This window comes from Mobula birostris, chromosome 7 (genome assembly GCF_030028105.1).
Source record: "Mobula birostris isolate sMobBir1 chromosome 7, sMobBir1.hap1, whole genome shotgun sequence".
Taxonomy (NCBI): Eukaryota; Metazoa; Chordata; class Chondrichthyes; order Myliobatiformes; family Myliobatidae; genus Mobula; species Mobula birostris.
In genome coordinates, this window is record NC_092376.1 from 66,266,645 (window position 1) to 66,282,398 (window position 15,754).

The 15,754-nt window shown below is 41.8% G+C and overlaps 1 protein-coding gene across 5 annotated transcripts in view; it reads left to right on the plus strand.

The window, feature by feature from the left end:
- Positions 1 to 11,396, plus strand: part of LOC140200267 (coiled-coil domain-containing protein 81-like) — a 97,649-nt gene extending 86,253 nt beyond the window's left edge. For all 5 annotated transcript variants that reach the window (XM_072263350.1, XM_072263349.1, XM_072263351.1 and 2 more), the window contains 3 exons: positions 920 to 1,143; positions 5,259 to 5,384; positions 10,501 to 11,396. In XM_072263350.1, the coding sequence (XP_072119451.1) occupies positions 920 to 1,143; positions 5,259 to 5,384; positions 10,501 to 10,627 (477 nt within the window). In that variant the 3' untranslated portion in view covers positions 10,628 to 11,396. The remainder of the gene's footprint in view (positions 1 to 919; positions 1,144 to 5,258; positions 5,385 to 10,500) is intronic.
- Positions 11,397 to 15,754: the final 4,358 nt, after the last annotated feature.

The window sequence follows — 15,754 nt, forward strand, 5'->3', positions numbered from 1 at the left end:
AAAAGACTTGAGCGCTTGATTAATAGCACAAGCTAGGCAGGGTAGGACCTTATTTCTTGGAATATGGGAGATTGAGAGGTGAATGTACAGAAGTGTAGAAAATCAAGAGGCATCATAGGGTAAATATACAGTACTGTGCAAAATCTTAGACACGTGTGTGTGTGTGTGTGTCCCAAAGGATGCTGGGAATGGTGAAGGTGGATCGCCATGGGAGGGGTGTCGGACAGGTGGCAGAGGAGGAGTGCCAGGCTTGGGGGGAGGGGTGGTGTAGGTACAGACACACTCAGCTTTGAGACACCAGGCAAGGTCATTTGATTCCAAACAATTGATTAATAAATCATTACAGAATGTCTCTCTGATGCTTCCCTTTTGTCTCCCTTTTTCCTAACCATGATTGCCCACTCCCTTCCCCTTTCCTACTCTCAGTCCACAATAGAGACCCATATCAGAATCAGGTTTATCATCACTCACACATGTCATGAAATTTGTTGTTTCTTGTGCCACCAATACAGTGCAATACATAAAATGACTACAATACTGTGCAAAAGTCTTAGGCACCCTAGTTATATATACTGTATGTGCATAAGACTTTTGCACAATACTTACATAGTCATTTCCTTAGGAAAGGGAAACTAAAAACTAGAGTCCATAGATTTATATCAAGAGATGAGAATTTTTAAAAGGAATCTGAGAAGCAACTTCCTCATGCACAGAGTAGCAGGGATATGGAATGAAACTGTCAGAGGAAGTGGTTGAGGCAGGTCTAATAATATTTAAAAGACATTTGGATAAGTACATGAAAAGGAGGGGTCTAGACGGATATGGGCCAAACGTGTCAAATTGGCTAGCTTGACAAGGACAAGTTGGACCATGTTGTTTTACTGTGTCTCTATGTAATTTCTAATCCATCTATATCTAGAGAAAAGAGAAACCACGTCAGCTGCCAGCATTTGTCTCTGATTCTTCTGGGCCAATCTTTGGTGGTTCTGAGTTACCTGGGAAGTCAGAAGAACAAAAGCAAGCAGCACGTAAGCTTTGTAAGGAGCAGATGCAGGCTGCAGCTGATTGTAAGAGAGGTGCTATTCTGAATCAAATCTATGAACAGAAAACTGAGTTGGAAATGCTGGAGAGAAGCAAAAAAGGGTAAGTTAAGGCATACTTCCCAGACTGAATTTTTGCTGTTTTGTGACCTGCCTATAATTTTATAAATGCCTCTATTTCTGATGGAACATTGACAAATTGTGGAAGTTGGAACTGTTAACTGTTTTAGCTAGTGGCCTCCGGAGCTCCCAGTGGATTCAATCATTCTCTTTAAACTGTAAATAGAGGGGAGAGGATTATTCCCATTTATTGCTGCACTTATTTGTTCTTATAATGTAGTGATCAATAGAATAGAGTTGCTACCTCTCCCTGTGCAGTAGTGCCCTGTATATAAAAAAAAAATAATTAAATGTGCAGAGGAAGCATATGAGAGTGATTCCAGTGGATTTAGTTGGTTAGCAGTGAGAATGAATCAGAATTAGAATCAGAATCAGGTTTATTATCACCGGCATGTGACGTGAAATTTGTTAACTTAGCAGCATATTCAATGCAATACATAATATAGAAAAAAAAACAAAATAAAATAATAATAAATAACTAAATCAATTACAGTATACGTATATTGAATAGATTAAAAATCGTGCAAAAAACAGAAACACTTCTGTACCTCCTACCTGATGGTAGCAGTGAGAAAAGGGAATGCCCTGGGTGCAGGATGTTCTTAATAATGGACGCTGCCTTTCTGAGACACCGCTCCTTGAAGATGTCGTGCGTACTTTATAGGCTAGTACTCAAGATGGAGCCGACTAAATTTACAACCCTCTACAGCTTCTTTTGGTCCTGTGCAGCAGCCCTTCCTCCCCATACCAGACAGTTAGAATGCTCTCCATGGTACATCTATAGAAATGTTTCAGTGTATTTGTTGACATACCAAATCTCTTCAAACTCCTGATGAAGTATAGTCACTGTCTTGCCTTCTTTATAACTGTATTGATATGTTGGGACCAAGTTGGGTCCTCAGAGATCTTGACACCTAGGAACTTGAAACTGCTCACTCTCTTCACTTCGAATCCCTCTATGAGGATTGGTATGTGTTCCTTCGTCTTACCTTTCCTGAAGTTCACAATCAGCTCTTTCGTCTTACTGATGTTGAGTACCAGGTTGTTGCTGCGACACCGCTCCACTAGTTGGTATATCTCGCTCCTGTATGCCCTCTCACCACCTGAGATTCTACCAACAATGGTTGTATCATCAGCAAATTTATAGATGGTGTTTGAGCTATGCCTAGCCTCACAGGCATACCATCTTATCTGGAACATTATCATGTTCATGTTTTTTTAATGCAGAACGAAATGTTGAAAACTTTTTATAATATTGATCAGAAACAGCATTAATGGGGGATCTAAAAATGTCCATGTGATTAACTAATATAAAATTTGGTCAAAATGAGAAGGTAAAATCATAATATTAGCATTTGCTTTAGACACAGCTAATAACAATGAGCACATGGCTAATGCTTATTAGGAAATATCCTCACAAACTATCTGTGATTACAGGTGAAAATGAGCATTTCTTTTGGGTACTTGTATTTTTTGGGGGAAGATATGAAATAAAAATTTCAATATTCCTTCAGTTGTTCAGTTGATGGTTGAGCTAAGGTCATGAGAGTGTCTCAAATTTAAATCACTCTCTAACACTGCATTTTTGTTTGCAACTGTAAAATCTAAAGTAGTTGAGTACCAAAGGCTATAAAAAGGATGAGGTGGAGAAGAGTGGATTAGAATATTACTTTAAAATCATATAACATGATGAACTTCTATTTTACATGAACTCTCATTTTACTGATTGAAATTATTTGAACATTACGATAGTTCTATATGTCCATATTACCCATATGTCATCACTTTACGACAATGACTTTCAGATTGATCAAATAAACATTTATGTACGAGTCACAAATACGCAACCTAAATTTCAGAGAATTGGATCCTCGATTTCCTCACTGGCAGACCCCGACAGTTCAGATTGGCAACAACATCTCCTCCGCAATCTCCAACAGCACATGTATACCACAAGGTTGTGTGCTCTGCTCACTTTGCTATACTATATACTTATAGTATACTCTGTACTGTGAGGTTAAGCCAGGCTCCAATGTCATATTTAACTCTGCCAATCACACTACTGACATTGGCTGAATCAAATGTGGTGACGAATCAGCATATAGGACATAGATTGAAAATCTGGCTGAGTGGTGCCACCACAGCAACCTCTCACTCAATGACAGCAAGATCAAGGTGTTAATTATTGACTTCAGGAGGAGGAAACCAGAGATTCATGAGACAGTCCTCATCAGGGGATCAGAAGTGGAGAGAGTCAGCAACTGTAAATTCCTCAGTGTTATCATTTCAGAGGAACTGCCCTGAGCCCAGATTATAAGAAAGCATGGCACTCCTCTACTTCCTTAGAAGTTTGTGAAGATTCGACATAACATCGCTGCTTGGTATGGAAACACCAATGCGGACATCCCACCTCTCCCGGAAGTTCCGGGAGCTTCCCGCGTATTAATAGTGGCTCCCTGATGCCCGCAAATTATATACAATATCACGGAAATCAAGTTTTTTGAGAGTGAGCGAGAGAAAGCAAGAGAGAGCGCAGGAGCGACCACGAGAGAGAGAGCGCGCGCGCGTGCATGAGTGAGAGAGAGAGAGAGCAAGTGGGTGAGAGAGAAAGCAAGTGAGAGCGAAAGCAAGCGAGAGAGAGAGCAAGCTATTGCCCATGGTGGGTTAAGACTGTAAGACATGTTGAGGTAAGTTTAACAGGTGTCATTTGTTCATTAGCATAGCTAACGTTATTTAAACTAGCTGGCCAGCTGCTAAGGAGCTACTCTATTGCACACATCCCACCTCTCCTGGATGTCTCCTGCAAATTGATGGTGCTACCTCCCTGAAATGAGTTTTTGCAGGGTGGGATGTCTGCCAATGCCCTTGAATGGAAAATCCCACAAAAAGTACTGGATACGGCCCAGTCCATCATGGGTAAAGCCAACCCACCATTGAGTGCATCTACACGGAGTGCTGTCTTGGGAAAGCAGCATCCATCATCAAGGACCCCCAGGCCATGCTCTTTTCTCACTGCTGCCATCATAAAGAAGGTACAGCAGCCTTGGGACCCACACCACTAGGTTCAGGAACAGTTATTACCCCTCAGCCATCAGGCTTTGAACCGGAGGGGATAACATCACTCAACCTCTCACTAAACTGTTCGCATAACCTATGGATTCGCTTTCAAGGACTCTTTATCTCATTTACTGTGTATTTATTTATTTATTTAGTATTTGCACAGTTTGTTATCATTTGCACATTAATTTATTTGTCCTGTTAGGTGTGGTCTTTTGTTGATTCTATTGAGTTTCTTGGATTTACTGTGTATGCCTGCAAGAAAACAAATCTCAAGGCTGTACTGTATATGATATAAACTGTATGTACTTTGATAATAACTTTACTTTGAACTTCTGTTGTCTGTCTGAGGTATACTATTAGACAGGTTAGACAGGATTTCAGGATATCCCAAATTAATTTGTAACGATGAAGTACTTTTGAATATGCTTAGCATAGTGGTTAGCACAATGCTATTACAACTCGAGATGTCGGAGTTTGGAGTTCAATTCTGGCGTCCTCTTTAAGAAAGTTTGTACGTCTTTTCCATAAAGTACAAGGGTTTTCTCTGGGTACTCTGGTTTCCTCCCACAATCCACTGGTTAGTTGGTTATTCTAAATTGTCCTTGAATTAGGCTAGTTTTAAACCTGTGGGTTGCTGGGCGGCATGGCTCGGTAGGTCGAAAGGACCAGTTCCATGCTGTATCTATAAATCAGCAATTCAAAATGACTGAAAACAGGTTGTTTAATCACTATTGGAACATGTACAGGTCCTCTTCAGCTTTCAGACGCCCATGTTCTCTACAGCCCCTACACACAAATAAGTATTTGGAAGACCAGTGGTGTGGATCTGCAGGGCTGAAGAGATCTTCTGCCACCTGGCAACCCAGTTCACAGTCACATTTCTGACTACAGTTCAAGCAATTCACAGGAATGGAAACCTACCATAACCTGGGGACAACATGTACAAGATATGTTGATTATGTTCCCTTTGATAAATACCTGAACAGAGAAACACAAATTGTCACTCCGTTAATAATCATATTTGAATGTTTTTCACAGCTTAATAGAGGAACATAAAAAGCGTTATGAAAATTTACAGAGAATGCGTAGAACTTTAGAGGAAGCCTGGGATGAAAATGTAGCTATGAAACAACTGAAAGAATATGAACAAAAACAACATACAAAGTAAGATGATGAAACCATCATAATCATAAAATTATGCTGTAATTCAGTTTTAATAGTGTTCATAATCATTCCAATATCTGTAGAATTAATATAGTGATTACTTTAAATAAGTGTTTGATGCTTCAACCAAAGTCCATGCTTCCTAATAGTAAGTAGGATAAGATTCAAAATTTTGAAGAAGAATATGGAAAAACATCAAAAGAATTCAACTGCATGAGCAAAGCTTGAGGTTGTACAGTTTGCATATGTTCTGGCCTTCACTTTCATACACTTAAAGTTTTGATTAATTGATGAACACACCATGCTTTTGCTTGCCACTTAATTTTCAGTGCTAGAGAAGTTATTGAACAATAACCAGGCCTTAAAATGACATGAAACATTTACAACTAGAATTAATAAGTTGTGACTGAAAATGAATATTTAATATAGAAACATAGAAACATAGAAAATAGGTGCAGGAGTAGGCCATTCGGCCCTTCGAGCCTGCACCGCCATTCAGTATGATCATGGCTGATCATCCAACTCAGAACCCTGTACCTGCCTTCTCTCCATACCCCCTGATCCCTTTAGCCACAAGGGCCATATCAAACTCCCTCTTAAATATAGCTAATGAACTGGCCTCAACTGTTTCCTGGGCAGAGAATTCCACAGATTTACCACTGTCTGTGTGAAGAAGTTTTTCCTAATCTCGGTCCTACTGACTTCCGCTTTATCCTCAAACTGTGACCCCTCGTTCTGGACTTCCCCAACATCGGGAACAATCTTCCTGCATCTAGCCTGTCCAATCTCTTTAGGATTTTATACATTTCAATAAGATCTCCCCTCAATCTTCTAAATTCCAACGGGTATAAGCCCAGTCGATCCAGTCTTTCATCATATGAAAGTCCTGCCATCCCAGGAATCAATCTGGTGAACCTTCTTTGCACTCCCTCTATGGCAAGGAAGTCTTTCCTCAGATTAGGGGACCAAAACTGCACACAATACTCTAGGTGTGGTCTCACCAAGGCCTTGTACAACTGCAGTAGTACCTCCCTGCTCCTGTACTTGAATCCTCTTACTATGAATGCCAGCATTCCATTCGCCCTTTTCACCGCCTGCTGTACCTGCATGCCCACTTTCAATGACTGGTGTATAATGACACCCAGGTCTCATTGCACCTCCCCTTTTCCAAATCGGCCACCATTCAGATAATAATCTGTTTTCCTGTTTTTGCCACCAAAGTGGATAACCTCACATTTATCCACATTAAATTGCATCTGCCATGAATTTGCCCACTCACCTAACCTATCCAAGTCACCCTGCATCCTCCTAGCATCCTCCTCACAGCTAACACTGCCGCCCAGCTTCGTGTCATCGGCAAACTTGGAGATGCTGCATTTAATTCCCTCATCTAAGTCATTAATATATATTGTAAACAACTGGGGTCCCAGCACTGAGCCTTGCGGTACCCCCCCTAGTCTGCCTGCCATTCAGAAAAGGTCCCGTTTACTCCCACTCTTTGCTTCCTGTCTGCCAACCAATACTCTATCCACATCAATACCTTACCCCCAATACCGTGTGCTTTAAGTTTGCACACTAATCTCCTGTGTGGGACCTTGTCAAAAGCCTTTTGAAAATCCAAATATACCACATCCACTGGTTCTCCCCTATCCACTCTACTAGTTACATCCTCAAAAAATTCTGAGATTCGCCAGACATGATTTTCCTTTCATAAGTCCACGCTGACTTTGTCCGATGATTTCATCACTTTCCAAATGTGCTGTTATCACATCTTTGATAACTGACTCTAGCATTTTCCCCACCACCGATGTTAGGCTAACGGGTCTATAATTCCCCGGTTTCTCTCTACCTCCTTTTTTAAAATATGCATATACAGTATATTCATGCTGTTTCCGTGTATTACATTGCCGAATATCATGGCAAAATAGTGTCAAAGCAATGCTTTTAGAGGAATTTTTAATAGGTACTTCCTCACCTATGTAAAGCATGCCACTTAACTGCATATTTTGCTTGATAAAGCCATAAAATCAGAGAGATTTACATGTCAATCAATCTTAATTTGTATGCTCAAAGTGCCTATTATGACTCATCTTCTATCCATCGCATGCCTATCTTCTTCTTGGAAGTCTGTCAGGAATGACGATGACGTCAGTGACACCTCTGATGAAAGCGAAGCCTGAACTGGGAAACGCAGGTCTGCTCACAGATCGGACACGTTATGGCCATTGGAGGTCAGGTCGTCTCTCCTTGCAGTCCTGGTGCTTTTTGATCGAGATTGTTAGCCATTGTTCTTCGAACGTGCTGGTGCCTTTGTAGACTGCCAGGCGCCAGGCATTGTGATCTTTGGCCGAGGCCTCCCAACCAGTCACAGGGATGTTGTATGCCTTCAAGGACACTTTCATGCAGTCTTTATAGAGCTTTGTGGGGTCTCTCTGCTTTCTGATGCCATGTGCCAGCTCGGAAAAGAATACCATCTTTGGAAGGCAGTTGTCTTCCATCTGGATCACATGTCCAACCCTTCAAAGTTGAGCCTTCATGATCAGTCTCAGTGCCACAGCTCTCGGCCCTTTATAGGACTTTTGTGGTGGGGACTCTGTCTTGTCAGGAGATGCCCATGATTTTTCGAAGGCATCACAGGTGGAACTGGTCAAGCATCTTGATGTGCCTGCTGTATGGGGTCCATATTTCACAGCCATACAGCAGAGAAGTCAGGATGACTGCTCTGTAGACCACCATCTTCGTCTTAAGCCGGATGCCAAGTTCTCCCGATACACGTGTCCATAGCCTGCCAAAGGATGCCCCAGCTTTAGCAAGTCCATTTGAGACCTCTCTGTCTAGACTGCAGGAGGTGGGTGGCAGCTTCCCAGGTAGGTGAAGGCGTCAACATTGTTGAGCTGTGTGCCTTCAATCTCAATTCGTGATTCCACAGGGTTGGTATGGGGTGCGGGCTGAAGTAGAACTTGTGACTTCTACAGGCTGATGGTTAAGCCGAATTTTCTTGCTGCCACAGCAAGGCAGTCAGTGAGCTCCTGCAGGACCCTTTCACTGTGCTCTGCAAGATGTCTGCGAAAAGGAAGTCTCGTACTATTGCTTCCAGCATTTTGGTCTTGGCCTTGAGGCGTCGCAGATCATTAGTCCTGTAGCGAATTGTCAGTCTGTGAAAGAGCAAAGAACAGCATCGTGGCAAACAACAGGTTGAACAGAGTAGGTGTGAGGACACAGCCCTGCTTGACACTATTGGTTACTTGGAAGGGGTCAGAAGTGCGGCTGATTTCAATGGCCCTGGCTTTGTGGAATGACCTGACAATGCTGACCGGTCTTGGGGGGGGCAGCCTAACTTGGTAAGGATATGCCAATGGCCTGTGCGACTGACGGTATCAAATGCCTTTGTCAGGTCCACAAAGAGGAGTAGAGGTTGTGGTTCTGTTCCTGGCACTTCTCCTGGATTTGTCTGACAGCAAAGATCATGTCCACTGTCCCTCTGTTAAATCTGAAACCACATTGGCTCTCTGAGACAAATCATCAAGGAGGTGAGAGGTAACCCTGTTAAGTATGTTACGGGCCATGATCTTCCCAGCAATGCTCAGGAGTTGTCACAATGTTGTTGTCACAGGATGCCCTGCCTCCCCCACCCCCCACCCCCGTTCTTGTACAAGAGGATGTTGTTTACATCCCTCAAGTCCTGTGGTACACAGACTTTCCCCCAGAACTGCTGCGTGAGCTCTGTCAGCCTCTGAAGAAAACTTCTGGTGGGATCCCATCCGGGCCAGGAGCCTTACCTTGCTGCAGCTGGTTGACTGGCTTCCTAGCTTCTATCACTGTGGGGGTATCATCAAGGGCCTCCAAGACTGAGTGCTGGGGCATGTCTTCTATGGCCTGGTCATCTATCTGGGATGGCCTATTCAGCGGCTGGTTGAAATAGCCTGCCCAGCATTGGACAATGTTGTCTTTGTCAGTAAGGAGCGCTCTATCCAAGGAGCATACAGGTGCCATGATGTTAGAGGAAGCTCTGTATACTGCCTTTTGACCATCAAAAAACTTCTTTGCGTTGCTCTGGTCAGCATAGTGCTGAAGTTCTGCCACTTTGGCCTCCCGCCACTGATCTTTCATCTTCTGCAGCTCAGCCTGGACTTTACTACAGAGGTGCTTCAAGCGGTCATGTTTGGAGGTTGACTGCTTGTCACTGAACCAGCATGCAAAGGCTTCCTGCTTCTGCTTGTGAAGGGTGACAGTATCAGAGATGTTCTCATCGAACCAATCCTGATGCTTCCTCTTGGGGTACCTGAGAACAGCACTTGCAGTGCTGTACAGGGTGTCTCTGAAGACAGAGCATGCTGTTTCTGGGTCTGCTTCCTCAGGCAGTTGCTCAAGTTGTTCCTCCAGTTTACTGATCAGCTCTTCGTTGATGCTGGGGTCAGCAAGCCATTGAATGTCCAGCTTCCACTTAGTGTCAGCCTGCTGGTGCCTGTGTGCCCTGGCCATCTGCAATGACAGCTTGCTTCTCAGCAGGATGAGGTCAGTCTAGCAGTCTGCACCCCCCATTGCTCTGGTGATGATCACATCCCTGATGTCCCAGTGCCTTGTGAGCACGTAATCAGTCAGGTGCCAGTTCTATGAGCGCGGGTGCAACAAGGTTGCCTGGAAGTCCGGAAGCTGAAAAAAGGTGTTGGTGATTGTCAGCCCATTTTCTGCACAGAAGGTGAGTAGTATCTGCCCATTTGAATTCTCCTTTCCAAGGTCATGCTTGCCAGTGACTTCCGGCTAAGACTGATGGTCGCTGCCTACTCAGGCATTAAAGTCGCCTAGTAGCAGGATCTCACCACCAAACAGGACAATGACTACAAGAACGTCCGAACACCACTATTTGCATATTCCCTGCCAAATCACATACCATCCTGTCTTAGAAGCAAATTATCATTTACTATCATCATTGATGGGTCTAAATTCTGAAAAATATCTTCCCAGTGGCATTGCAGGACTGTAGTGGCTCAAGAAAGCATCTTGCCATCACTATATGATGTATAGTTGACTTGAAGATCTTCACTATTTAATAAGCTGGTAGCTTGTTAACTCAAGTTAAACTCAATGTGCTAACTATTTTGAATTTACTTCACAGAGCAGGAAGCATTTTTCTACTTGATCAATCTAAGAACTACCGTAGTTGTTATCAGTGTAAGCGGCGTTTATCAAACTGCGGGGAGACAAGCATTTGGAACAACTCATTCATTACAACTAGAACATAAAGAATCGTCATATGGACAGTCAACTCAAATGAAAAATAATGAAAATTCCCATATTTTTAGTAATTAATGTTTCCATACATTTCTTTCAGATTAATGTGGAATTGTTTTCATGGGTATATATGTTGCACTGTTAATAATTTTTCTTATGAAAATGTTTTTCTACTGTCAGATAATATATTCATATTGCAACAGAGATGTTTGAAATAATTTCTACCCTTGAATACATAGAGGCAGAACAAACAAAAAAAGGTACTGCTTTGGGACCTTCAGTTATGAGATTTGGATTTGGACACATTTAACCTTTTATAAATAATCCCCAGAAGTTTCTTTGCTGAAAAAGCTTGGAGCTGTATATATTTGAACACTGAAATCTGAACAGCAGCTGTTTGGGCTAATTAGCATTCAGATCAATTTTTATTCTAATGTTGATCAATCCAATCTTCATCTGGAGATATTTTTCAAAAGTCAGATTTAGCAGTTTTACAGCCTCATATTTTCTATAATAAATCACAAGTTTGGGCAGAAACTTTGAATTGGCAGTTTGGTCATTCAATGGATAGATGCCGTTGTTCCTTATTTGTTTTCCATACACTAGAGATATGACCAGCCATTGGTGTTCTGTAATGAGTTGCCATTCTAGCCACTCATGCTATATTCATGTGAATTAGCTGAAATAAATAATTTCATGAAACAATCAGGCCAACAAATATAAGCAGTATGGAAGTTGTACATGAGAGTTGTAAACTGCGTATGTGCAAAATTAAACAGTTTTTACACAATACTTGTTTTTGTTTTTTTTATATGATCCATAATTTCACACAGTAAGTAAGGGAAGAGCTTTCTTCATGGTACAAGACAGCTATGACGGAGTTTTGGGGAGTTGGGAAATTAAAATCACCATGTCAGAGTCCAATGATTTTGAAAGATCATTACTAATGCATCCACAATCTCTAACGCTACCTCTTTTAGAACGCTAGGGTGCAGTTCATCTGGTCCGGGTGACTTATGTACCCTTAAGTCTTTCAGTTTTTTTAGCACCTTCCCCCTTGTAATAATAATTACACTCACTCCTCTTCCTTCACATACCATAACATCTGGCACACTGCTTTTGTCTTCCACAGTGAAGACTGGTGCAAAATACTCATCTAGTTCATCTGCCATCTCCTTGTCCCCTGTTATTATTTCTCTGGACTTATTTTCTAATGGTCCTCTATCCACTCTCATCTCTCTTTTGTTTTTTACATACTTGAAAAAGCTTTTGCTATCCTCTTTGATATTGTTTGCCATCTTGCTTTGATATTTCATCTTTTCCCTTCTAATGATTTTTTTTACTTGGTGTCTGTAAGTTTCCCAATCCTCTATCCTCCTGCTAATTTTTGCTTTGTTGAATGCCCTCTCTTTTGTTTTTACATTAGCTTTGACTTCCCTTCTCGGGTACAGTTGTACTATTTTACCATTTGAGTACAGTATTTCTTCATTTTTGGAATACATCTGTCCTGCAGCTCCTTCCAATTTACATTGGACAACTCCTCTCTCATACTACTGTAATTTCCTTTACTCCATTGTAATGCTGCTAAGTCAGACTTTACTTTCTCCTTATCAAATTGAACTCAATCATATTGTGATCACTGGCTCCTAAGGGCTCTTTTGCCTTAATCTCCCTAATTGCCTCCAGTTCATTATATAATACCGAATCCAGTATAGCTGATCCCCCAGAAAGTTCAAAGAAAAACTGCTCTAAAAAGCCATCTCATAGGCATTCAACAAATTCGTTCTCTTAAGATCCATTACCAACCTGATTTTCCCAATTGACCTGCATGTTAAAATCTCCCACAACTATCATGTTGCCCTTTTGACACATTTTTTCTATTTCCTGTTGTAATCTATGGTCCACATGCCAGCTACTGTTGGGAGGCCTATATATAATTGTCAGCAGGGTCCTTTTACCCTTGCAGTTTCTTAATTCAACCCACAAGGATTCATCATCACAGTCCTGGCATAATTCCTCTGTACTTCTCATTGAGCCTCATAGGAACCATGACTTCATTAAATTATGAGAAACAGTTTGCATTGGAACATAGTGGGCAAAAAGATCTCAGGAATTCCCAGATAGTAAGTTATTGAAAGGTATGTCTAATCAGATAGGATGAAGGTCTTGCTGGAGAGAGCATGCCTTTGTTTTGCAGTTTTTACCTAGGCCAAAGCTGGAACTCTGTCCTGTTTTACTCTGTTCTAGTTTTTGGTGCCTATCTATGATATTCTTCAACAAGAGTGAATTTAACTACCATGAATTACCATTGCTAAGTCGTCCTATCAATAACTGATGGTTATCACCAACCACAAAGTCAACTGCATAAACCACTTAAGTACTGTGGCAAAAAAGGCAGGTTAGAAGCTGAGTATTCTATGGCCAAGGATTCTCCTTCTGACACTGCAAGACCTTTCCATCATCTACAAATCAGGAGAATTCTTTTCACTTGTCTTGATGAAAGAGAGCAGTTCCAATGAATTTCAGAAAACAACACTGTCCAGACAAAGCAGTCCCAATTGACAGGCATGCCAATTTCTCCATAAATATTAATTGCCTCCTTAACTGCTGGACAATAGCTGCACTGCATCTTAAATAGCCAAGCTACTTGGACATCACTTCCCAAACGCTTGACCTCAACCAACAAGAACAATAAGGTAAGCAGGCCCATGGGAACACCCTAACCTGTGGATTCCCATACGTACTGCACATCATCCTGACATGGAACACATAGCCATTTTCTCATTGTAACTGGGTCTAAAGTTTGCAATTCCACATCCTTGAGCATTGTAGAATTATCTTCACCAGAAAAGTTGTGAGGGTTCAAAGTTCACCACAAACTACATAAGGGCAATTGGGAATGGACAATAAATGTTGGTTTTACTAATGACATCCAGATATTAAAAATGTTGGCCATTTGCTTTGGGGGATGACAATGAAGTAATCTTTCAGGATTATCAGAGAACAGAAAGGCTAAATCAGCTGAAGGACCTCTGGTTGAGTTTAATACACAACTAGAGTTGACCTTCAGATTACTCATACTTTCATACATGTCTTTTAAGATTGAAAATTATTATTTTAATTAAATAGCATTATTTCTATGAATTGTGCTTAAAATCTACACACTTTAGTAGAAAACAAGGTGAAACAAAATATATCATGAAAAGCCATGTGGGAGGTTTTATTAACTGTTAGGATTAGAACAAGTAATTTTCTAAAACAGTATGATTATGAATCACTATTTGAATTTCTTTGCAAAGAAATGTATAGCAATGTAGTACAAATTACTACAAACACAAGTTTTTTTTTCTTTGTAAGGATTGCATTGTTGAAATATGGCAGAAAATAAATATTTTGGCTGCATTAACTATTTTTAAATAACTGTTTCTGATTTTTAAATTTTGTTTATGAAAAGTTAATAGAACTTCCAATTACAAAATCAAAATGAGATTTCAGTCACTTTTTGGTATACATTTCATTTCTGCAGCAGCTTAAAACTAGCAGCGATTTGAAGGAAGTATTGGATTCCATAGGTAGATTTTGAGGAACCAGATCCAGGGAGTGAAAAGTGAACAGAATTAATCCACCACTGTTCAGTGAAACCAGTTGGATAGTTAATGGCCTGAACCAATTGCACCATCAGCCTTATTATCAAAAATGAATTATTATGAAGGGAGAGATCCAGATGCACTGTAGGAAAGAAGGAAATTTGAAGGTAGTGAACCAGTTGTGGATTTGCTTGTCCTTGTCCAGGTACTATGCTTTCTCCAGAATTAGATGATGGAGCCTGGGAATCAAGAAAGGCCAGAAATCAAAGAAAGGGGAAAGCGAAGGTGAGCAGACAGGTAGTGCAGAGCACCCCTGTAGCCATTCCCCTGAATAATAAGTTTACCGTTCTGGATACTGTTGGAGGGGACGACCAACCAGGTGTGAGCCACGGTGGCAGGGCCTCTGGCGCTAAGTCTGACCCGGTGGTGCAGAAGGGTGGGACGGAGAAGAGGAGAGCTGTCGTCATTGGAGACTCTATAGTCGGGGAATAGACAGGAGATTCTGTGGACATGAGAAGGACACCCGCATGGTTTGTTGCCTCCCGGTTGCCAGGGTCTGGGAGGTCTCTGACTGGGTGCACGACATCCTAGTACAAGAGGGAAAGCAGCCAGAAGTCGTGATACATGTTGGTACAAATGACATGGGCAGGAAGAGGGATGAGGTCCTGAAGTGTGAGTTTCGGGACCTAGGCAGAAGGCTGAAGAACAGGACCTCAAGGGTGGCGTTCTCAGGATTGCTGCCAATGCTGCGTGACAGTGATGATAAGAATTGGAGGAAATGGCAGTTGAATGTGTGGCTGAGGAGTTGGTGCAGGGAGCAGGGTTTTAGATTTTTGGATCATTGGGATCTCTTCTGGGGAAGGCAGGACCTGTATAGATTGGATGGGTTGCACCTGAACCCAAGGGGGAGCAATATCCTCACAGGTAGGTTTGCTAGCATGGTTCAGGAGGGTTTAAACTAATTTACAAGGGGAATGGGACCCAGAGTGATAGAGCAGTGAAAGAAGTGCATGGAGTAAAGCCAGATCTAACATATAGAGAGGCTTTGAGGAAAGAGAAGCAGAATAAATGGTGTAAAGGTAGTAAGGCAGAAGGGCTGAAGTGTGTGTACCTCAATACAAGAAGCATCAGGAACAAAGGTGATGAACTGAGAACTTGGATACATACATGGAATTATGATGTAGTGGCCATTACAGAGATTTGGCTGGCACCAGGGCAGGAATGGATTCTCAATATTCCTGGATTTCAGTGCTTTAAAAGGGATAGAGAGGGGGGAGAAAGGGGAGGAGGGGTGGCATTACTGGTCAGGGATACTATTACAGCTACAGAAAGGGTGGGTAATGTAGTAGGATCCTCTTTTGAGTCAGTATGGGTGGAAGTCAGGAACAGGAAGGGAGCAGTTACTCTATTGGGGATATTCTATAGGTCCCCTGGTAGCAGCAGAGATACAGAGGAGCAGATTGGGAGGCAGATTTTGGAAAGGTGCAAAAATAACAGGGTTGTTATCATGGGTGACTTTAACTTCCCTAATATTGATTGGTTCCAAGGGTT